This window comes from Sprattus sprattus, assembly GCF_963457725.1.
Source record: "Sprattus sprattus genome assembly, chromosome: 10".
NCBI lineage: Eukaryota > Metazoa > Chordata > Actinopteri > Clupeiformes > Clupeidae > Sprattus > Sprattus sprattus.
The window spans coordinates 18,445,000-18,468,590 of NC_137908.1; the positions used below are offsets into that span (position 1 = coordinate 18,445,000).

General features: G+C 39.4%; 2 protein-coding genes across 2 annotated transcripts; both read right to left on the bottom strand.

Moving 5' to 3' along the window:
- Positions 1 to 1,001: 1,001 nt before the first annotated feature.
- On the bottom strand, positions 1,002 to 2,735 carry LOC308371314 (green-sensitive opsin-3-like; the record flags this gene model as incomplete). The annotated part of the gene is made up of 5 exons (XM_080846167.1): positions 1,002 to 1,103; positions 1,207 to 1,446; positions 1,772 to 1,937; positions 2,074 to 2,242; positions 2,375 to 2,735. 5 exons carry the CDS (start codon positions 2,733 to 2,735, stop codon positions 1,002 to 1,004), a joined length of 1,038 nt encoding a protein of 345 aa, XP_080702293.1.
- A 2,341-nt stretch (positions 2,736 to 5,076) lies between these two features.
- LOC308371312 (green-sensitive opsin-2-like) lies at positions 5,077 to 7,229 on the bottom strand (the record flags this gene model as incomplete). The annotated part of the gene is made up of 5 exons (XM_080846163.1): positions 5,077 to 5,178; positions 5,369 to 5,608; positions 6,035 to 6,200; positions 6,481 to 6,649; positions 6,869 to 7,229. 5 exons carry the CDS (start codon positions 7,227 to 7,229, stop codon positions 5,077 to 5,079), a joined length of 1,038 nt encoding a protein of 345 aa, XP_080702289.1.
- Between the last annotated feature and the right edge of the window lie 16,362 nt (positions 7,230 to 23,591).

Sequence of the window (23,591 nt, forward strand, 5' to 3'; positions counted from 1 at the left end):
ATAACCTACGAGGAAGATTGTCCTCGTAACCAGAGACCTTTCCTGGCAGAAGACGTTCCTCGTTGCATGCTTGTGCTGTGTCACCTCGAAATGAAATGTTTTAAATTGTGCTCAAATTGTGTGCCGTATGCCCTTCTATGTCCTGGTGACAGGGCTGTCACTCTCCCTTTGCCACACATTCTCTTTACTTGGTGGATCTCAGAAGAACAATAGCACATAGTGGAGAAAGCTTAAAATACATAAGGTCCTTTGCATATCAGATTAATGACACTGGTAACGTGGCTCATTTGATGCAGAAATGTATTTCACTAGTATTGTTTTTTTTTGGGATATTTTTCTTTGCTTTATAAAATACTGTACACACACACACAAAAGAATCAGTCACACTAACAAAATATTTGTTAGCAATTAAACAACATAAAAATAAAACCTCAAAATCCATTCAGTGATAAACAACAAATTAAAGGTGTTAAAATGGGTCTTGCTGTTTGGCTCAAAATAAGGAAAAAATCATCCAGATAATCTTGAATGGGATCTTGTAACAGGCCAACACCTGAGTATTTACGCATGTTCTTTACACCAGCTTCACACAGTAATTGTCAGTTGTACCAGTCAGTTCATTTACCATGTTACATTGTGCAGTGGATTTCACTGCAATACTGCAAGTTTAATGTTCTTTGTACAAAGTAAATGTATTTACATGTAGACATGATGGAAATTTTGAAAAGCCTTAGTTCCTTGTCCATCTGAAGAAATTCGGATGGACAAGGAAGTTTGGACTGTACTTACTAGTGCAAGACAGAAGCCAAATTACATTGTGGCCTAAAGGAAATTGACAGACCTTGGTCCCAAAAACATTTCCAACAAAATATGAATTAATTTTTCCAGTATTATTATTTTCATCCAGAAACAACAGATAACATTTAGAGGGCAACCAACATTGAGTTTGTACCATCGGCAGCTGTAGTTTGTTGAAAGGTAAATCAGTTCAAGTATGATGCTTATGCAGGACCCACTGAAGACACTTCTGTCTTGCTTGTGGACACTGATGTCTCGTCCTCAGGGGCCTTGCCAAAGACTGTCTGCATCATGCACCCACGGAACTACAACACAGAGAAAAGGAATCTAAAGTGCTTGAACAAAATTATATTTCTGCAAAACATAAAGCTGGAATTTCATTTAAATAATAGCTGGTGAAAAATGTACCTGTTTGTTAAGCACCACATAGATTATGGGGTTGAATAAGGCTGATGACTTTGAGAAAAAGGCAGGAATAGCCATGGACTGGGCAGTGAAAGCAGCTCCCTTGTTGAAGAAAATCCAGGCAGCAAAACTGGCATAGGGGGTCCAAGCAACCAGGAAGCCCAAAACCATCAGGAAGCACATACGTGTGACTTCCTTCTCTGCCTTCTGGGTGGAGGCTGAGTCTGCCTGTTGTGCTGCAGCCTGTTGGTAAGAATAATATCCAGATGATTTCATACTACGGATTGATACATAATTATGATGTCATTTCACCCTTTCAAAACAGTTATTTGGCTGTACTTTATCGTAAGTAGTCTTAGCCAGTGTAAAAAAATAATCGTAAAACATACTAAATTATTGCAAGTTAAGTGTTGAAAGTGCAGCTGAACTTTGAAACAAAGAAAGCCTAAATATGAATCATGTGTATCAGAAAACTATTGTACTGCTGCCTCTTAAAGCCATGCTTATAGGTTCAGAAAGTTTAAGACCTGCAGCTTTCATTTCCTTACAAAAGTAGCAGATTTCTTACCGCCTTGACTGTGAGGACAAGGCTTCCATAGGTGAAAAAGATAGTACAGACAGGGACACAGAAATGACAGGTGAACATGTAGATCACATATGACTCGTTATTGTATGTAGGGTTCAGGGTGTAGTAGTCAGGTCCACAGGAACACTGCATTCCCTCAGGGATGTACCTAGATTGTAAATAGTGGTAAGAATTAAGATTCAGCATTAGGAGAACCCAAACCCTGTAATCATCCCGATCCTTGTTATTTTTCAGTTAATAGAAAACAGGTGCTCAGTTTTCTCAATTATAGACACCAGACATACCTTGACCAGCCAACGAGAGGTGGTGCGGCACATGACATAGCCATGATCCATGTGAATGCCACTCCAGCTCCAGCATGGGCAGTACCAAACTTAAAGCTGCCCATGGGCTTGCAGACAACAATGTATCTCTCAATAGCCAGCACAACCAGTGACCATAGGGCAACTTGACCTGAATATGGGCAGGAAAAATACAATTAAAATACATTATCCTGCCATCTACCATGTATACAATATTGCTGCAATATCATGAAAACCCATGCAAAAAAACTGATGAAGTCTATTGAAACTAATAATCACTTACCTCCAAGAGTAGCCATGAAACCTTCAATAGCACAACCCATGGGTCCAAAGACGAAGTAGCCATTAAGAGCTGAGGTGATGGTGATGGTGAATCCAAAGCAGACCATGATCATACCAGCAACAGCCAGGTTGACCAAAATAAAGTTGAGAGGCTGACGAAGCTTTTTGTGCACCACTGTCACCAACAGTGTCGCCCCATTGATGGGGAATCCCAGACAGATCAGTATAAACATGTAAAAAGCAAGAGCCTTGAACTGCCATGGATCAGCCAGGTAGTACTGCTCATATTCAAAAGGACTCCTCACCAGCCCTGTCCTGTTGGACATGGGGATGTAGAAGTTGTTGCCCTCTGTGCCGTTCATCCTCTCAAGACAATCTCAAAACACAAACAAAATGTGGGCACGAGATCAAGTGTCAGGTGCAGTTGTGTTGACCTGTTGTCTGCAAAGGTGAGGATGGTGGTTTTATACACTCCCAGGAAGACTTAAAAGAGATTACTAAAATGGTCAATGGGATATAGGGAAGGATCAAGGTCTATTCATTAGCCAACAGCCTGAAATTCCTTTAAGAGTAGCAATTCAATGCAAGCTCAATAATGCTCAAGTACAACATGCATTTGTAGTCAATAAATGCCTAATAACATGCAGGTAATACAATGGTCCTACCAGTCAAACCAGCTTTACCATAGACATAAGTGATTGTTGTACTGGAAGCCCCATGCACACTGTATGGCCTGATACTAAAAACGAATTACACTTATGGCTAAAAAGGTAAATGCAAACACATGACCTTGATGTAAGTTTTTAGCTGTTAACAAATTCCCAAATAATTGTGGTAACGGATAGAAATAATTGTGAAACTCTGACTATTATCAAGTATGTGTGTTTATTAATCATTTGCCTTTGTGTACTGAAATGTGGCTTTTTTTGTTTATGTATGTCTTTGATTTGTGCTGACGTTTCTATTTCTGTATGTGTGCATAAAAGTGTACCTTCTGTGTATGTGTAAGCGATGGCTGATGGCTAGTAGTCCTTCTTTCCGCCTTGCTGATGCATACATTGCAGAAAGCATAGAGGATGTAGGAAACCCACCATGCGGTTATCTCTGCTGACTTTGACATCAGAGATCGCCAACTTCAATCTATATAAACCTTGTGTGATGTGTATAACTTGGCTTCAATCTCATCTGCCAAGTTGTGAGTGAGCCCGACAAGTTTGTTGAATAAAAAGATGCTTATACACAACTCTTGAGACCAAGATAAACTTGAGGGTGAATTTTCACCTAACAGTAACAGGAACAAGAAAACTCATATATGTTTCAATGAGGATATTGACTGGCAACTAGATGTTTCATTGAATATATTATGGCTATGAATACTGAAATAAAGTAATAAATACATTAAGTTAATATATGCACAGATAAGAGCTAATTTAGAAATTACAAGATAAGCGTTTTTGGTTGTATGTGTAATAGTGTATAATAAAGTGACATATTTAAAAATATATATCATAGTAAAGAAATATATACATTTGTTAAGAGGACATCTAAGGAATTATTTGGGAAGACTTTGAGAAGTACAATATAAACACTTCAAGTAGGCTATGTAAGAAAGTTGTAAATTTTGAAACAAAAAGTACAGTAAATATCTACATAACTTATTTTTGAACTGTGTAGTATAGTCTGATCTGTGGCAGATTGTTTGTACAGAAAAGGAAGGAAATTGGTCAATCTTTTCCATTCAAGAAGGTCCTGTTGTAGCTGCACTGACATCAACTTTACTTTCATATCTTTTTACTTTATTTCTCAGTGTATTTCATTTTCATTATACTTTAAACACTTTCATAATGCCTTTTTTGTTCTTGTATTTCATTGTTCAGGATAAATAAATTACCAGTATTGTTTAGGTCACCATCCCCTTTTCACAGATTTCTACGCAGATAATTCTTTATGCAAGGATTGACCTCTTTGTGTCTCTAAATCCACATATGACTTGGCTGCTTAGAAAAGCTAAGCTCTGTACTCTTAAATTAAAGATGGAAAGGTTAAGAGGCTAACAGCAGATGAAATTGGAGGAGTAAGACAGCAGATGAAAGGGAAGTAGTAAGAGTGTGCTTAAAAGGAGTGGAGGAGAATGGATGCAGTCAGGTAAAATGCACACATGCCGGTGGAACCATCATAAAGGGTACAGAAAGGATAGTTGATTTGGCAGTTAAAATAATGTATTTATTATGTATATGTTCCTAACTGAGATAATGGAAATAATATTTAGACTTTTTTAATTTTTTGATGCAAGCATTTATTTAACTAATACATGTATTATTTTCATTTACAAGCATTTATTTAACTAATACTTGTATTATTTTCATTTACAAAATATATACAGAGAAAAATAACGGAATGGACGGAAAGAAGGACAAAAGAAAGCAAACAAAACATCATCCATCAAAAACTGAACAATAGCTGTTCCCTGTCTCAAATGTAACATCTCACTTGGGTAGATGTCACTACTGAAAAGGAGCATGCTTTTTACTGTTGTTCTCAGGTAGTTTCTTTTTTTTAAAGAGTCATGGTGGCAAACCCATACTGTATATGATATTCCATAGTTGTACCTCTGTGTTTAGCAAAACAAAACAAAAAATATATAATGTAGGGCACTGACAGAATGTTTTTACCACATGCACAACAGATTTTGAGTAAATGTCTCTATGCAGGACCCACTGAAGACACTTCTGTCTTGCTTGTGGACACTGAAGTCTCGTCCTCTGGGGACTTGCCCAAGACTGTCTGCATCATGCACCCACGGAACTAGATGACAGGGGGCAAAAGAAGACAAGCAGGGAGAGAAAAACGAGAGAGATTTTTCAAAGATAACAGTCTAGACCAATGTATTTGTTTTCTTTAATTGTTGCCTACATTGGGGTTTATCAAATACATCTGTTTAAAAAAAAAAATACAAATACAAGTTAAAACGAACAAAAAGTTGTGCGTGACTTACCTGTTTGTTAAGCACCACATAGATGATGGGGTTGAACAAGGCTGATGACTTTGAGAAAAAGGCAGGAATAGCCATGGACTGAGCAGTGAAAGCAGCTCCCTTGTTGAAGAAAATCCAGCCAGCAAAACTGGCATAGGGGGTCCAGGCAGTGAGGAAGCCCAAAACCATCATGAAGCACATGCGTGTCACTTCCTTCTCTGCCTTCTGGGTTGAGGCTGAGTCCGCCTGTTGTGCTGCAGCCTGTTGGTAAGAATAAGATCCAGATAATGTATTACTACTGATTGATACATAATAATGATGGCATCACACCCTTTCAAACTAGTGCACTAAGTTATTTGGCTGTACTTTCTCGTAAGTAGCCTCAACAATGTAAAAATAAATCGTAAAACATACTTAATATTACAAGTTATACCTGAAGCAGATTTGGGAATAAATAATAATAATAATATGAATGTTAATAATAATGTTAATCAGTGTTCTCTTGAATGAATGGGACATTATAAGACAACCACTAAGTGTTGAAAGAGCAGCTAAACTTTGAAACAAAGTATGACTACATATGAATCATGTGTATCAGTAAACAATTGTACTGGTGCCTCCTCTTATAACCATGCTTAAAGGTTCAGAAAGTTTCAAACCCGCAACTTTCATTTTGCAGATTCTTACCGCTTTGACTGTGAGGACAAGGCTTCCATAAGTAAAGAAGATTGTGGCGACAGGAACACAGAAATGGCAGCTGAACATGTAGATCACATATGACTCATTATTGTAATCAGGGTTGAGGGTGTAGTAGTCAGGTCCGCAGGAGCACTGCATTCCCTCAGGGATGTACCTGGAAACAATAATTGAAAAACACACATATATATATATATATATATTGAACATTTATATCAAAGCCTAATGAGCTGTATGTGGTATATAGGGCATAAATCAAAAAGCATTACTAGAGCTATCTATTCCTATCTAGATCTCCAGGAACTCACTATAGAACCGTTCTTATCATTAGGGCAAGTTAAACAAGTTGTTGGCTAATCTCCTTAACTACCTTAATTATGGAGTTCACAATCTAAGAAAAAAACCTTGCTTGTCATTTGAGTGAAAACTTGTGTCACCTGGACCAGCCAACGAGTGGTGGAACTGCGCAAGAACTAGCCATGATCCATGTGAATGCCACTCCGGCTCCAGCATGGGTAGCACCAAACTTAAAGCTGCCCATGGGCTTACAGACGACAATATATCTCTCAATGGCCAATACCACCAATGACCACAGGGACACCTGACCTGTAAAGGGAGACAGAAAGGTTAGGGTTCACTGAACTTGAAATATCACAGTGATTTTACCTCTCAGTTCAGCAATTCTCTATGGATAGTTGCATCACATCTTTCTGGCACATGGGTGTTACAATAAATCAGTGTTCTTTGCATTTGGACACATTTCTTACAGATAAAATACATCTGCCCTGTCCTCTTTCTGGTTGCCAGGTGTGATTCGGGTCTTACCTCCTAGAGTAGCAAAGAAGCCCTCAATGGCACAGCCAATGGGTCCAAAAACAAAGTAGCCACAGAGGGAGGTGTAAAACGTAACAGTAAATCCAAACAAGGCCATGATGGTTCCAGCTGCGGCCAGGTTGACTAAGATAAAGTTGAGAGGCTGCCGGAGTTTCTTGTGCTGAGCTGTCACTACCAGGGTTATAACGTTGATTGGTAGCCCAGTGCAGATCAGAAAAAACATGTACACAGCCAAAAGTTTGAACTGCCATGGGTCAGCCAAGTAGTACTGTGGGTATTCATAGGGACTCCTGACCAGCCCGGTCCTGTTGGACATGGGGATGTAGAAGTTGCTTCCCTCCGTTCCGTTCATCTTCAGCCAGTGGACTCAAACAAAAAAAAAGACAGAATTAGAAGAGTTTCTGTGTGTCCTGCAAGTGCCTGTTGAAGCCTGGTCTTGATGCTGTGGGTTTTCATTATATATCCTCTTAAGCTCAGCAGCCGTAAGCAAGGGGAGGGGCAAGGTCAGGTTGGTCATCATCATTTGGATTTGGCTGGGAAGTGACAAGGTCTAGAATTAGTGTAAATATAGATTAGATCTATTAGGTCATATTTTTTCAGGTTGATGTGGGAAGTGCAGGAGACCTGTAAATAGAAACTAGGATGGCTGACAGACAGTCTTGCTGTCTAGAATGCCATTTGGACTTCACCATTTCATCCCTTCAGTTTGATGACACAGAATCAGTGAACCTCATACTACTGATGTTTATGTTTTCACATTAAGAATGAGTAGTACTCACTCATTAAGAAACCTGATCTGTCTTTATTTGATAACATAATAAAACCACAGCATAGAACACTGAACAGCATGAACTTCACTTTACCTTTTTTGCTACAAACTTTTTTTGTTTGTGGTCGAAAAATGCTGTCTCCCTCTCTCTCTCTCTCTCTCTCTCGCTCTCTCGCTCTCTCTCTCTCTCCCTCTCTCTCTCGCTCTCTCTCCCTCTCTCTCTGTTTCTCTCTCACTCTCTATGTGAAGTGCTGTGAAGTTATTTGTACTCTATCTTGAGCCAAACAACATGCTTTGAAGTGATGACTGTGCATTGAGACTGTTACATGCCGTAAACACACAATGCATGACTGATGTAATTTTACTGTTCAAAAAAGACTTATTTTAATGAAAAGGAGTGTTTTTCCTTTTTGTAACAATTCAGTTCAAATCAGTTGACCCATGTGTAGGTATTCTTGTCCTGCCAAGTCAATGCAAATGTTTTGCCATTACTGAAAGATGGCATTAGAGGTCTGGGATTATATAGTGATATATAGAGACATATAGTGACACCATAGACTTCAGAAATTGAAACTTACTAAGATAAAATATTTTAAATCAAGGCAATATATGCTTGTTTTTTGTCTGACGAAATATTCTTACCAGGCATTTTTTATGTTGGAGCATTTCACTTGTTTCAGTCCTTAATTATCTTAATAAGGTAATAAAATGTGTTACTGAGATTGTATTACAGGTTCTGCGCAAAGCTAAGGCTTATAACGAATTTGATCACCACTGACAAGTACAAAACTGCTTTGTCAAAGTCAGAATCAAGACAAATGTACTTCTTTTTAGTCTGGTCACACTTGCTTTAAAATATATTTTGGTTCTTTTAAAAAGAAAATTGTCAATTTCCCTGTCTGTTGGCAGATCATTTTGCTTATTTTAAGTAATATATCCCCCATTTTATCACTTTTTTTTTCTTTTTTTTGAAACTGAAATTTTGCAGTGCATCCATTAATCATAAGTGAAATTTGTTGCCTTTTTTAACAGCGTCCTTGAAAGGGTGCAGCGTCCTTGAAGCTTTGTACAGTTCCTCTGTAATGTTTGAATTTGTTGTTAAATATCCCTCAATTAGTGTGGACAGGGTGCTTTAACCAACTGAAGTGGGAGGGTGAAGTGAAGTCAATTAAAACAAGAAATTGAGTAACGTATGGTACGTAATTCATCTCTTGAAATATTCAAAGCGTTTTCAAGGTTAGTGGTAGGATTATGGTCAAGTTAAAAATAGTAATTTAGTTTCTTACTGCACATTTTTAAATCTGAATGAAACTGTACAAGTACAGTGTGTACCAAACTTTTCCTGAATAGCTGGCACATTAGTCATCTCAATGCAACAGTAGTGTATTGTTTTTAAAGTCTTATGGCAATAATCTGGTAGGTGTCGCCATCAGGTATGTGAAAAACACTGAAGAGCAATGTTGACAGGACAGGTTTTAATAGCCTCCTCCCACCCCCATGACATTGAATAACAAGGCTACTTACACAAGCTATTCAAATGGATTACACTGTTTCTCATACAGCCAGTGACCACAGGGGAGCCTGACCTATGAGAAGAGCATATTGACTGTGAGGGAGCACTCTTTGCCTCCCCCTGTACGTTCCAAAGTTTTTTTGCATTTGAAGATAAACTCAATGAATGCCATGAAGCCTTCAATTGCACATGTGATGGATTCCAATGAAATGTAGTCATTAGTGACGAGGATAATGTGAATTCAAAAGAGACCATAATCAAACCATCCACAGCAAGGTTGAACAGAATAAAGTTGTGGGGCTGACGTAGCTTTTTGATGTAGAGCGGTGACCATCAGTGTTGTGACGGTGATAGGGAATCCAAAGCAGATGAGGAGGAACATATAAAAGCCAGAGCCTTGAATGCCCATGGTTCTGCCAAGTAGTAAGGACCCCTTAGCAGCCCTGTCATGTAGTACATGGGGATGTAGATGTTTCTACCCTCTGTGCCAGCCATCCTGAGCTCAAGCCAGAGAAAAGTGTGTTGTTAAATGTGTATTCTTAAAACATAAGTCAATATGAATAATATTTACTCAGCATGTAATTGAGAAAACCAGGACAAAAGCAGTCCGAAGAGTTTCTGAATTTGCAAGAAAATGGCCAGTGACTCTAAATTCCATAAACCGGCAGCAACTAACTGATTAGTAAATGGATTATGAGAACTATCCCTTTAGTGCTGGTTGCAAGTAACACTCTGCTTTAGCTAGAGCCAAAAGGGTTAGTAAGAGCAATGCACACAGTGCATGTATTCCTAACTGAGGAAATATTTCAAACTAAATATCTGTGCAGGGTTTAATTTTACTATGTGTTACAGTATCATTAATACTATTTTTAGGTTTTACCAGTTATGAGGAGATAAATGTTCGTTTTTATAGGACTAACCTGAAGCAGGGTTATATTACACTGTTATTCTGATTAAATTGCAAACATAACAATGTAACATTGTATTTCTTAAATATTACTATTTCATGGAAAATTCTGTTGTAGTCCTATGGTTAAATGCTGTTGTAGTCCAATGGTTAAATGCTGTTTTAGTCCTATGGTTAAATGCTGTTGTAGTCCTATGATTAAATGCTGTGGTAGTCCTATGGTTAAATGCTGTTGTAGTCCTATGGTTAAATGCTGTTGTAGTCCAATGGTTAAATGCTGTTGAAGTCCTATGGTTAAATGCTGTTGCAGTCCTATAGTTAAATGCTGTTGTAGTCCTATGGTAAAATGCTGTTGTAGTCCTATGGTAAAATGCTGTTGTAGTCCTATGGTTAAATGCTGTTGTAGTCCTATGATTAAATGGCCAACTGTGGGGGGTCAATAAAGGGTCAGATGTGAAGAGTGGTGATAGCTCCTTCACTACACAAGCAGGTACTTACACTGTGCTACTGGGGCGTGATGTAAACTTGTAAGCCTGGCATGCACCTGTTTGGATAACATGCGTTACATCTGTTGGTATGTAACGACAGGGCATGTTCAATTTTACATGTGAGCAAATCAATGAATTCATGTGTTATGAAGGGACACATGGTAATTATTTGCTAAAGTAAATATGAATTCAATTTCAAGTACAACAACAGCTTTCACTGTTGCCCCAGAAAGGAATTCACTTTAATACTGTCACTAATTTTCCTCCTATGCAACAATTATCCAGAGTATCTGAAAAAGGGTCTGTAAAAGAAAGATTTAAAAAATATCTTATTATATTTAAAATATCTTATTTCACATGTAGATAAATCCATTTTAAAAGTTAATGTTTACTTTCAACCCAAATGAAAATGTGTTACAGCATGTTTTCAATAAATCCAATATTTACGGCAATGTTCAGTTACATATAATGTTTTTGTAGTAAACAGTAAACGACATATATTACCAGATTTATTTTAAAATAAAAAATGCATTCGTAATTCATAATAAAATGTCTGTATACTGTTATTACTATCTTTATATGCTTTAATTTTGTGAATGTAACAAAAATAATTTAGAGGCAGTAGAATAAACCTTTTGCGAATTATGTTTTAGTCTGGCTGTTATGACTCATATGGTGTCTAAATACATGTAGTTTAACCCCTGATAATTAAAACTGTGAGGCTGTGGCAATAACAGGAGGCATACAGCCATCAATTATTTGTTCTACTTTCCGAAGATAAAGCTTTTACAGCAAATGATATTCAACACTGAAGAAAAGTTTTGCTGTAGTGTTTGCATATAGAAAACAGAACTGTACACTGTGCACATTTTCAATTTCATATATAGAATCATGATGGAATGAAGGACATTAACATCATGCTTGTGCCCAGTATCCCACATATTTGTACGTGTTCACAAGATTTGATACAACTTCAAATGCTCCCTCATTTTCAGAGCACAATAGCCGAGACCAAACCAATTTAACAGTCCAGAACCTGAATTTCTTGGCCAACATCATATGTCTCCGCCTCCTCCCGTATGGCAATACTCAGCATGTTATTAGGTGTAACTATCATTTAGCTATAAAGTTTAATGTTTTAAAACACGCCTCACTTCGGGAGATAGTCAGTAAACATAAAGCATACTCCATTAATAATTCCAATGCTTATGACAGCAGTGCATAAAGGTTAAATCCACACTGATTCGGACCAGTCATTTGACGACTCAAGCGGTTGCAGTATGTCTATCCAATTGTCACATGAATACCAGAACATTTGATTTGATCAGTGGTGTTAAGTGGTTTCATTTATTAAGATCTGAGAACACTGCACAGAGTAGATGGAGGTTGGAAAACTGGAATAGGATGTGCACACATCTATGCACAGTCACCCTCTTCAGAAGTGAATTCAGATATGTGTTTCATTCTCTTGCACTGTTTAAACCAGACAGCAGGAGCGGACTGGCCATCGGGGATACCGGGGAAATCCCCGTGGTCTCACTACGTTTGGGCCCGTCCAATATATTCACGTCAATCGAAATAGTCAGAAGGCAGGCTATGTGCGCAGGGGGAGGGGCGTGGCTGTGGTGGGTAGTGATCCACCCTGACAATTTCACAGTTTCAAAGGCAGAATACGTGCGCAGGGGGAGGGGGCGTGGAGGCGAAAATTTCACAGTTTCAAGTGGTAAAGTCAGAATATGTGCACAGGGGGAGGGGGCGTGGCGGTTACAAACATGAAAAAAAGTTACGCCACAGCTTCCGGGCCACTTTTATCCCCCCGCCGACAGACATTAATTTAATTTTCACAACACATATGTTTCTAACTCTGTTCCACCTCAAACTATTTGTACTACTGGAACGTCATGCTGCTACAAAAGTTCCAGGGCCAATGGTCCCTGAGCTAAAGTCTTTGCAAGGCTTCATGATGACTTCAGAAATCTCTCCAAGCCTGCTCTGTGATTGCAGGGTGCTGGATTAGGGCCTGGTAATAAGATTATCCTGGTCTGTAGACACTTGAGAAAGATGCTGTAGTAAATCCCCCATCCCCCACACCTTCATGCTCTTCTCAGGCAAAACATTTCAGTGTGTTTACAAGAGCACAGACATGATTCAATTCAGCACATTGATATATGAACTCGTAAACATTAATTCTGCATGTTTAGTGACACTTTTTAAAACCAATCATGTGACACTTTTTAAAACCAATCATGTGCAAAGAATATGAGTCTGAATGTTTAAAGTCTGTGGTTGATGGCCTTATTTCACGAGGATATGTAGACTGTTTAGAAATAGTGTTTCACAAGCAAAACTGGGACAAAATGAAGTTCTGTTGTACCTTTATAGTTGCAGCATAAGAGGTTTCTAAGAGTACACGCATTATCAAGGAACCCTCGGTTAACTACAATTCCTAGTGCTGTGCCTTGGGAGAGGTTGTATGAATAGTCATAGCACTGGTAAGATAACACTACACTAATGTGAACTGTGTTGTGTTGCAGAGTTCCTCTGTGGACTCAAACAGACAACCAGCTTTGGGCAGGTAAGTCAAGTTTGCCCAGGGAAGGAGGCTATGGACATGAGAACTAGCCTTGCCACTCACATCTTGTAAGGCATCAGGGATTTAGTTTTCCACCATGCATCTCTGCAGCCTGATGAAGGTTTTGTCTTTATTTGACATCTTAAGAGAAGTCATCGCAACCAAACACAGTTCTTGTTCTCTTTTAGAGTGAAGCTATTTGAACACATTACTTCTCGTCTCAGTGTCGGTAGGTCTAATGTCCTCATCATTTGTCCAAAAAACTGAGTAAACAAAAATCATCTTTCATTCAGCATCAAGTGTTGGTGTTTGCTCCCAGTTTATTTGGCCACAGTGTGAATAAGCCACTGCAGAATGGCTTCCCATCCCCCACTTCTTTCACTGCGACTTAGTGAATGTAAGCATGTACACACCTTAATTGCTTGTCTGGCTGTAGTGATTCAACCAGCAAGCCAAAAACATTGATATCTAGGCTACAGTGCAAAACACATATAACCTTTTAATGGTGAAGAATAGTGCACTACATTTACTTAATTGTAATGTGGACATAGATTGCACCTGAATGAAATGTGTCCAATCGTCAAAGCATTTCTCTTTCAGTTCACTAAATGTGTTTATGCCCCCTTTGTAAAACATACTCACCTTGACAGGCTAATTACAAATAAACTGTTTGAGTTAAGTTAACATGAAAGAGGTGCAACAGTTTTCCCTATTAAATTATGTTGCTGGTGTTAATCATCTTGATTAGCACATACTGACAAGGCTTATATGGGGTTGCATTGAAAATAATGCAGAGTCACAGCTTCTAGCAAGGACACATTCTGAATAAGCTGTGCCTCAGAAGCATATTCAGTACATTGGGAAACAGAATAAGGAAACCACTGACCTTTATCAATATCTGACATTCTCATGGTGGGACTAAACATGGAACATGGAAAAGAGCTTCTTTCTGAGTGTGGTTTGGGCTGATTGACTCATTGCTTCCTGTACAGCCTACGGCGTGTGTTGCCACTTTCACCAGCCAATTGGGCACTGCTGTATACCCTGTGACCCTAAAGCTTACGACTGATATCTCCATAAGTACACTACCGAACGAAATGACAAATGCCAGCATTACTAAACATATCTTCTCCCTTTCTCTTTCTCTCTCTCTCTCTCTCCTTCCATATCATATTGCTTATGCCTATAATAACACTGATAAAATAGCCATATTGCCTACTGTTAAATCTACTACCCAAATGTATCTCCCTATCTGTTTCTGAAATTGATGTCTACTAACATAAATGTTCTCTCTCCCTTATAGCATGTTCCAATCGCTGATGGAAGTGGAAATATTGCTCCTCACCCCCACCACTCCTCATCTACGCACATGGACAGCTGAACTCTACCCACTCACTTTCTTCCTTTTCTTTCCCTTTTCTTTCCCTACTAATCTAGACTATCTCCGCCATGGGACGCTGCTGTAGTCTCTCCACCTGGTCTACCTGGAGAAACCCTCGGCCAATTGTACCCATCGCCACTGCATTGCCGTACACTTACTCAAGCCCATACCCTATGCTAGCATTTATATACAATATACACTATTGCCACCACTGAAATGTTTCTCTGTCCCTACATCCCTTACCCCTGTAACAGTAACCCTATTAGTACAGTAAACTGGTCTTGCCTGTATCATGTATTTGCCACCGGATGTCTGTATACATACTATGTCCAGCGACCAAATGCTGGCTGTGTACAACACCTGTTGTTTCCTTTCCCCTTCTGCCACACAACCCTCCCCCTTCCCCCCTTCCCACCTTCCTATCTCCACCCGGCCGACCTCAAGCAGATGGGTCCCCCCTTATGTGCTGTGGTTCTGCTTAAGGTTTCTTCCTGCCTAACAGGGAGTTTTTTCTTGCCCCTGTTGCCATTGTGCATGCACTAAGGGGGTTTAGGCTCTGGGCTCTGTTAAGCGCCTAGAGGCAATTGCATTGTTATGGCGCTATACAAATAAAATTGAATTGAATTGAATTGAACATGCCATAGCAAAACACAAGACACAACCCATCTCCCAAGTCCTTTTGGTTTTCTAAGATTAGTTTCTGTTTTTTTCTGAGTACGTAGATTATGGTAAAAAATGTTTGTCAACAGTGATGTGATTCATGATAAAACCACAATTGTAAACCATACTTTATCTATTCATTGCATGCATCTTGTTCAGACCTATTGCTGAACAATAGCATGAAAGCAGTATGGTCTTTAAATTTACAGTATTGCAGGTACTATACTGTTATGAAACCATTTAAATTAATTGTACATTTACATTTAATCATTAGGCACATTCCTCTACCAGCTGAATAGGATATGTTTTAATGAGTGACATTATCTCACTCATTGAAATTATCACTTTGCTTTAAATAATGTTGAGATAAGCAAACCAGCATATGTTGTTACTAGCCTCATCTACCTCAGATTAAATAATTGTATACCATGAAACCAATATTTTCACTTTCTAATGCTTGCTTGTGCTTGCTGGAGTTAGCTTTAACTTGCCTCTTGCCCTCCTGAATGGCCTCCCCTCCCCCATGTTAACTAATGCTTACTGTAGAAGCTTAACTGCTTGCCTGGTCTTGGTATGAACATAAGACATTGTTTACCACCATGTGTCTCTGTAACTAGTTAGAAGTCTTGGTCTTGGATTATCTAATCCTTTGCAATAAAACAGAATTCCTGTTGTGTTTTAGGAAGTCAGTAGTGAGATAGTTCTATTATGATTCTACCATGTCACCTCTACTCCCTGTAATCAGGGGGTGTTCATGTTTTCAAACACTTTTTAAGCCGTCTTAGTCTTGCCTTCACTTGCTTTTTCCACAGTTGACAACTTGCCCTCCTGATATGGCCTCCCCTCCCCCATATCTTTACTGAGACTTACTAGAGCAGGTACACAGCTGGTCTTGGTGTGTATGCAAGCATCTAGAAATAGCTTTATGATCTCAAGGTAAAGAAATAAAATCACATGTTATAATAATTTTCAGTACTGCCCTCACTGAGGTGTAATGAACTTTTGCCAAATTGGCCATCAATGAAGTACACGTAAAAGTTCCTTGACTAACCTGTTCAGCTAGCCAAATAGTGACAGTACTTGTATATTACGGCTGCAGTCATGTATGAGGGGCTCCCAATGCAAATCATCTCGAGTTAAAGTTGCTGGCATGCTAGCTAAACCTGTGGGTGCTAGCATCTGTGCCTCTTTGAGGGCACCAGAAGATAAGGTTTTCTAACAGCACAGCTCCCTACTACACTGAAAAAAAAACTCTTTCAGATTTACATGAAAAAAACTTGTACATCGGTTGCACAAGTTAATATCATGTTTTCCAAAAATATTTTTTTCATGTCAGACAAACATGATTCTGCTCTGCAATACAAACATGATTCTTTCATGTTAATCTACCGTATTTATTTTATGTTTAGTATATATAATTACTTTATGATTAACCAACATGATTTATTTATAGTTTTTTTGATTGATTTACTTATAATTCCATCATTATATTATATATTTATGTGAGTAGGCATTTCCAATTGATACTTACCAAAGCATCAACTAGATTTACATTTTGAGAAAGAATGCAAGGGTGTCAGAGTTCAATAATGTTTTTTTATTATTATCTCTTAAAAATATATGTAAAAAAACATAATTAAAAAAAAAAAAATCAGTAACTAGTGGAAATGCCCCCCCCTCCTGAGTCCGGGGCCGACATTCATGACTTGCTCCCGCATCTGGTTCAAGGTCCATTTGGCCCAGCATCTTTTGTGTTCCTCTGTTTGCCTATGATGCAGAGCTGAAACTGGAGCAGGCCAATGCAGGAAGAGGGGTATCCATCTTCTCCCTGATCCTAAACTGAGATAGAATATTCATGAAGGACTGATACAAGAAAAACTTCGATACAGGATGTATGTATCAGACAAGCAATGGAACAGACCCTGGGTTCAATTTTCACTGGACTTAAACTTTAAACAGTCGAAATGTGCGCTAGATTTTCATGGTGTAAAACACATGTTGAATGCACACATCTCAATACCTTACCTATCTGTCCGACATGAATTTTAACTGGCAATTCACCTGCATTAGGCTAGCCACAGTGAATAACGGCAACGAACTTGACTTAGCAAAACAAGCCAGCACTACCTTCTTGCAAAAAGGCTAATTAACATGAGCTAACTTCAGAGTACAACTCTCCAAGCGTGTTTTCAGTAAATTGACACGATACATACAAGCACATATAATTTAGACAAATGAAGTGAAGTGCATTTATTTCATAAGACACATAACATGATATGCTCTTTGGCAATGATGCCAACGTTATCATTAGTTAGCAAAGGTAACATTGGTGAACTTTAGCTGGCCTGCCTATTACCACGAGCTTAACCTATTATCGATATTAGCTACTGAAGCAACCGATCTAAATTGATTCCCTCTAACTCTGTGCAATTTCAGGAAATGTATCCATTTTACCTACCTTTTAAACAAGTCTTCAAATCCTCACATTGAGCACATCAACTCTTCAATCCAGCACCAGAGGCAAACGGAAAGATGGCAGTTGGCAGTTTAAAAATGGGCGGAGAATCGGAGATTCAAACCAAACATAACTATTTCATGTCTTCTAAACATGACTTAATCTCAAAGACTGTACATCCCCCAAGAATACGTAAGGGATAATGTATAGAACGCAGGTCCTTATCGGAAAATAAGTCCCGACAGGGTGAACCGGACACCGACGCGAAGCGGAGGTGTCTTGCTTCGCCCTGAAGGGACTTATTTTCCGATGAGGACCTGTGTTCTATACATTATCCCGCTTATTATACGGCAACTTGCCAAAACAAAAAAATAACTTAACACAGTGTGTCTTTTTACAATGTATGTGTTACTATACGTAGTGTTAAAAAGCAGAGAAATAGTTCGCCAAAGACGTTGAACTTCAGAGACGTTGAACGTTCTTTAGAACACAGCTGCTCAACCGTCCGCTGAAACTCCATTGATAAGTTACCGGACTCAATACTTTCGGAATGATACGAAAGAACTATATCAGAAGCACAAAACCCGTTGCCATTGACAGCACAGCGGTCATTATATGCAGGTCATTATATGAAATTATTACACGGCTCTTCTTAATGCTGTAGAATGCTCCATTCACTTGAATGGGGCTTCCCAACGTTCTGCGGTCAACTATTTTCCGATAACTGACCGTTGCTATGGACTTAATGACCGCTGTCAAGGAAAGTGGCCTTTTTGCCTCTAATTCACGTCTTCCGTAGCACTCCGCAAGTAGTACGGTAACTTATCAATGGAGTTTCAGCGGACGGTTGAGCAGCTGTGTTCTAAAGAATGTTCAACTGTCTTTGAAGTTCAACGTCTTTGGCGAACTATTTCTCTCCTTTTAAACACTACGTATAGTAACAAATGCATTGTAAAAAGACACACGGTGTTAAGTAATTTGTTTGTTTTAGTCGTAACCGTATAATAAGCGGGATAATGTATGGAACGCCGGTCATTGTCGGGAAAATAAGCCCCTTCAGGGTGAAGCAACACCCCTCCGCTTTCGCGTCGGGGTGCTGTTCGCCCTGTCGGGGCTTATTTTCCCGACAATGACCTGCGTTCTATACATTATCCCTTACATAAGTACCTGCGAACGTTGGGGATGGCCCATTCAAATCAACGGGGCTTTTTGGAACGTTCTGAAGAGCCGTATAATAAATTAGTTTAACATGATTTTTACATGTTTAGTGACGGAACATAAATCTGTCATGTTTTATATACTTAATAGAAACATACAAATTCAACAACCCCTCTTCTCCCTTTTTTTCAGTGTAGGTGTCCTCTGTTATCTCATCCCCTTAAACATCAGTCCCAAATGAAGTGTATGGGGCTGTTCACACCTGACATTAAACATCTTGCGTCTTGGGTGAGCCGATCGCAAGTGGACACCTGACATTAGATTGCAAGACCAGTTCACACCTGCCATTAGAATGCATCTCAATATGTGCACGGATCTCACTTCCCTGCTCTTTATGCAAGTCAACACGGATATCATTCTGGGTACAAAGACCAGTTGCGGTTTTAGGAACATTTTGGCGAATTGGTGCCCCTGCTCCCTAAGAAGGGCTGGCTGGCTGGGCTGGAAGAAGATGCCTTGCACAGATCCTGTGTGAGGGGGCGCGGGGGACAGTTTAACACTTGGGGCCCTATTTTAACGATCAGAAACGCAAGTAGGACAGTAGCTGTGTGGGCGGCTCGATGGCGCATTTGCTATTATAACGGCGGATAAAACACACTTGCGCCCGGAGCAAATGTCAAATGGGTTGGTCCAAAGGAGGTTACTCAGCCATAGGTGTGGTTTGGGCGTAATATGCAATAAACCAATCAGAGCGTCATCTCACATTCCCTTTAAGAGCGAGGAGCGCATATTCCATAGCTGCTTGTTATTATAATTGCTGAATTACCTGGAGGAAGACCATGAGGCCACCAGAACGTGTCACGGCAATATTTGTTTGGAGAAATGTTTCTACTTTTCATGTCTCGTTTGTATTTTTTCAGTTACTAGCATTCGTTTTTTGGTGGCAACATATTTGAAATAAAAGTCACAAAAACATACTTTCCGATGTTTTGGGTTCACCCTCACTGTATCACTAGGTTATGTAGGCCTATGCATGGTAATAATATTGCACCCATCGGCACATGCAGTTCAACCTCACGTCTTCTAAAGTCCTCTAATCTATCCTCATTTATGTCATTGACACATCCATGATTCATGGCAATGTTGTGTAAAACACTGGGGGGGCACGTATGTGAATATGGGTGCAGTCTATAGCGCCAAGGACGCCAGGGAACCCATACTTCTCCCAGAACGCCTGCTTAGCCCTCTCTTGGCTGTCGGGTGTTAATTTTATGAATTCCCCAGCATGTCGGACTAGACCTGACGTAACTGCATGTATAGCCAAACTTATTGCAGACTGTGATAGGGACAGTGTGTGTCTGTCCCCAGCTCATCTGCCAGGAGATGGCAGACATCAGAACCGCCATTACAATTAACCTGAATCATTTGGGTCAATGTGTACACTAGATGTATGCCTATTTTTTTTTTTAAATATCTTGGATATGGATATCACAATGATTTCCTCATGTGGTAAATACTTTATTTTCCTTGTAATTATATATGGCTTGCCAAAAAAATGGTGTAAATCTCTCGTGTAGACGAGAGAAGTTAAGTGTAGCCTACTGTGCGGCCAAGCACGCGCCCTTAAAATAGCGTCTGAATACCCGCCACAGACTCTACACAATGCGCCTCTGATATTAGACTACGTTTTTTCTGGTCAACGGCGCAATATTGTTTTGAAACTGCAAGATACCACTTGCGCCTGACAAACGCCTTCTCTGTTCCACCCTGCCCATTTCGGCGCAAGATAGGAATGATACATGCGTCGGTGACAATGTCAATTGCGCTGGGTGCAAGATAGGGCCCTTGGTGTCCCAAATGGAACTTGTTAGGTTGGAATTTTCCTCTGCTAAAGTAATAAACTAAGCCTACATGGTCATAGGCATACTCATTATTCTCATTTTTGTCATTGTGAGTACCGTCATACTTTCACCACTGATGTTATGCTAGGCTTAGGCAAGTGAGCTGGTTAAAACTAGCTAACGTTAGCTATTCGCTAGCTAGCTTGACAGAATCGTTATGTATATCGTTAATTATCGGACTGGGTGTGTTTTCGGCAAACGTTCACGTTGTCATTATAATCCATTAGCTACTAAAATGAGCACATCGATTGTTAAACCATTATTAAACTTAGCATTTTGATTGTTTAACAGAATGGCCGATGTTTGACACTGTCAGATAGCTGACCTAGCAGCTACGCTAGAGTCTGCCCTGTCAGGGACAGGGTAATGCTAACTAATAAACGTAGGTCTACATCTCAGTGCCTCTCTCCAGATTAGTTTTTAATTAACTGAAGGTAAATTAATGTAATCTTTCCCTGCGGTGCATGAACAATGCTGGTATGGGATGTTGCTCTGCAATCGTGATGACCGTGAGATGGACTCTCCTTGTTGCAATGTGATCTGTAAATTCTCGCCTCCTATTTAAGCCTGTCATCCATCATATCTAGTTTTACATTTGGTACATATCCCTCCATTGCATAATGAAGTCCCCTTTGAAGGCTTTTAGACGCAATCAGGTCCTTCTGTCTCAAAAAGTTGCCTAGAGCCTCTTGGGATATCATTTTGACACTGTCAGATAGCTGCTTTTGTGTACTCTAGTCAGCTCCTCTAGTTAGCAACAGTAACTAAGGAGACCGGGCTTAGCGATAGGCCAATTGAGAAATTAAAGTGTGTGGGCTCGGAGGGGGTCTCTTAACACTGTCAGATGCAGAGAAGCTCGTCCACGCCTTAATCTCCAGAGGACTGGACTACTGTAATTAGTGAGATCACTGGCAAGAACATTCAGAAGCTGCAATAAATTAAAAACAGCACTGCCAGCATCCTGATAAGAGTCCGGAAATATGAGCACATAAAACCCATTCTACACTCACTACACTGGCTCCCTGTCTCATTCTCGATTGACCTCAAAGTCCTACTACTAACCCATAAATTAATTAATGGACATGCACCTCCCTACCTACAAGAACTCTTTACTCCCCAAACCTCCACCCACACCCTCAGATCTACAAAAAGCTTGCTCCTCCGGGTCCCCAACACCAAGCTCTGCATCATGGGCGACCAGGCCTTTTGCTCGGCAGCGATGCGCCTATGGAACAGCCTCCCTGACCACCTAAGGGCAACTCAGACACTGGACTCTTTTAAGACTGGCCTAAAAACGTTTTTATTCAGGAAGGCACTTTTTACTTTGTGTTAAATCACTGTCAGCTATTTCTTTTGTGTTTCGGTTCATTCACTATCATGCTTATATTTACTAGTTTTTTTATTATAGTTTGTTTTAACTATGTTTTTACTATGTACTGGCTCTGTGGCAGAGTGCGCTACAAATAAAATGCATTATTATTATTATTATTATTACCCCATACATTATCCAACCATATGAGTAGCAACTTCTAAAAACCATGATTGCATTGTCTCGTCATTAATAGTTCAAACGTAGTAAGATTGTCCTCAATATGTTTAACTTAACAAGTTTGATGATCTTTTGTTGGGGTGTGTCATTGCTATCCTTCTCAAACACAGGAGAAAACTATACATGACACTGCCTTAAAAGTAGAGTCCACAATTCTGGCAAAAGGTTGTTAATAGTTGAGCTCAACAACCAAAAAAATGTACACTCCTCCCTTCTATCCGCCTGAAGCTACGTGTTTGGTTGGCTGCAGTCCTTTATGGCTTGGTCCGATACATCACAAATATATCACACACCCACAAAGTTCTTTTTTATAATGTTTTTTTTTTTTTTTTTTAAGACATTTCGCATTTCAACTTAGGTCTTTGTCAGTTAAAAAAAAATAAAAAAAACACCACACTGAAAATAAGCCATTGGATGTGCTATTTTTATTTATCTAATTTTAGGTCGCTTTTTAAGAATGACTTATTTTACTTAGCACCACATCCCACAAAAAACTGTTTTCGTTGCACCTACAACCCTTACCCTAACCCTACATCTAAAAAGAACTTGAAGAAGCTGGATTACCTGTGTATGGTTGAAGCAAAACCAATTACCTCATAACATAGCCATAACATCACTCATTCACATTTGAATACTGTAATGTTATCTTAAACATCTATCCCTTTCTTTCAGTTAAATGTAATACAGTGCAACTCAGCCCTTACTGAATTGAGATCTACTATAAAACGACTGTTGGATTTGACAAATAGCCCACATTGGACAAATTCCCCCTGCACTGTCAGCTGTCTGGTGGGTCATTTTGGTCTTGCCAGCACAGTGCTTCTACTCTGTTTACATGTTGTCATTACAAAACACACTATGTAAAACAACATACAAGCATGTAATAAATACAGCATGTTGGCAGAGATGAACATGGAGGTCCATTTCAATGTCTTAATAAAGAGACCTCCATGAATCATTTCAACCATTTTACTAAGACTGATGTACATCAGTTTGGAGTTAGGTCTAATGCTCATTGCCACAATGAGTGAAAAACCAATTACCAATTACTTGGGCTGATTGGCTTTCATTTCAGCTCTACCTAGGCCTTGTGTGCATTCTCAGACTAAATGTAAAATGCAGCCAATATTGAGAAAAGTATCACCATAAAAGCCAGATGAAGAAGTTTTGGACTGTTTTTTTAGCACTTTGGTCAACTGCTGTTTTTAATTAAGTTGACTTTTGGCGATGTCGTGCTGTGATGTCTTTTCTTATATTTTCATGGGGTGTTCTTACCTTAACCACAAGACAAAGACTGGACAACACGTGTGTTTATCTGCCCTTCGCCTGACCATACCTCAATAAGTGACACATTGTTGCAT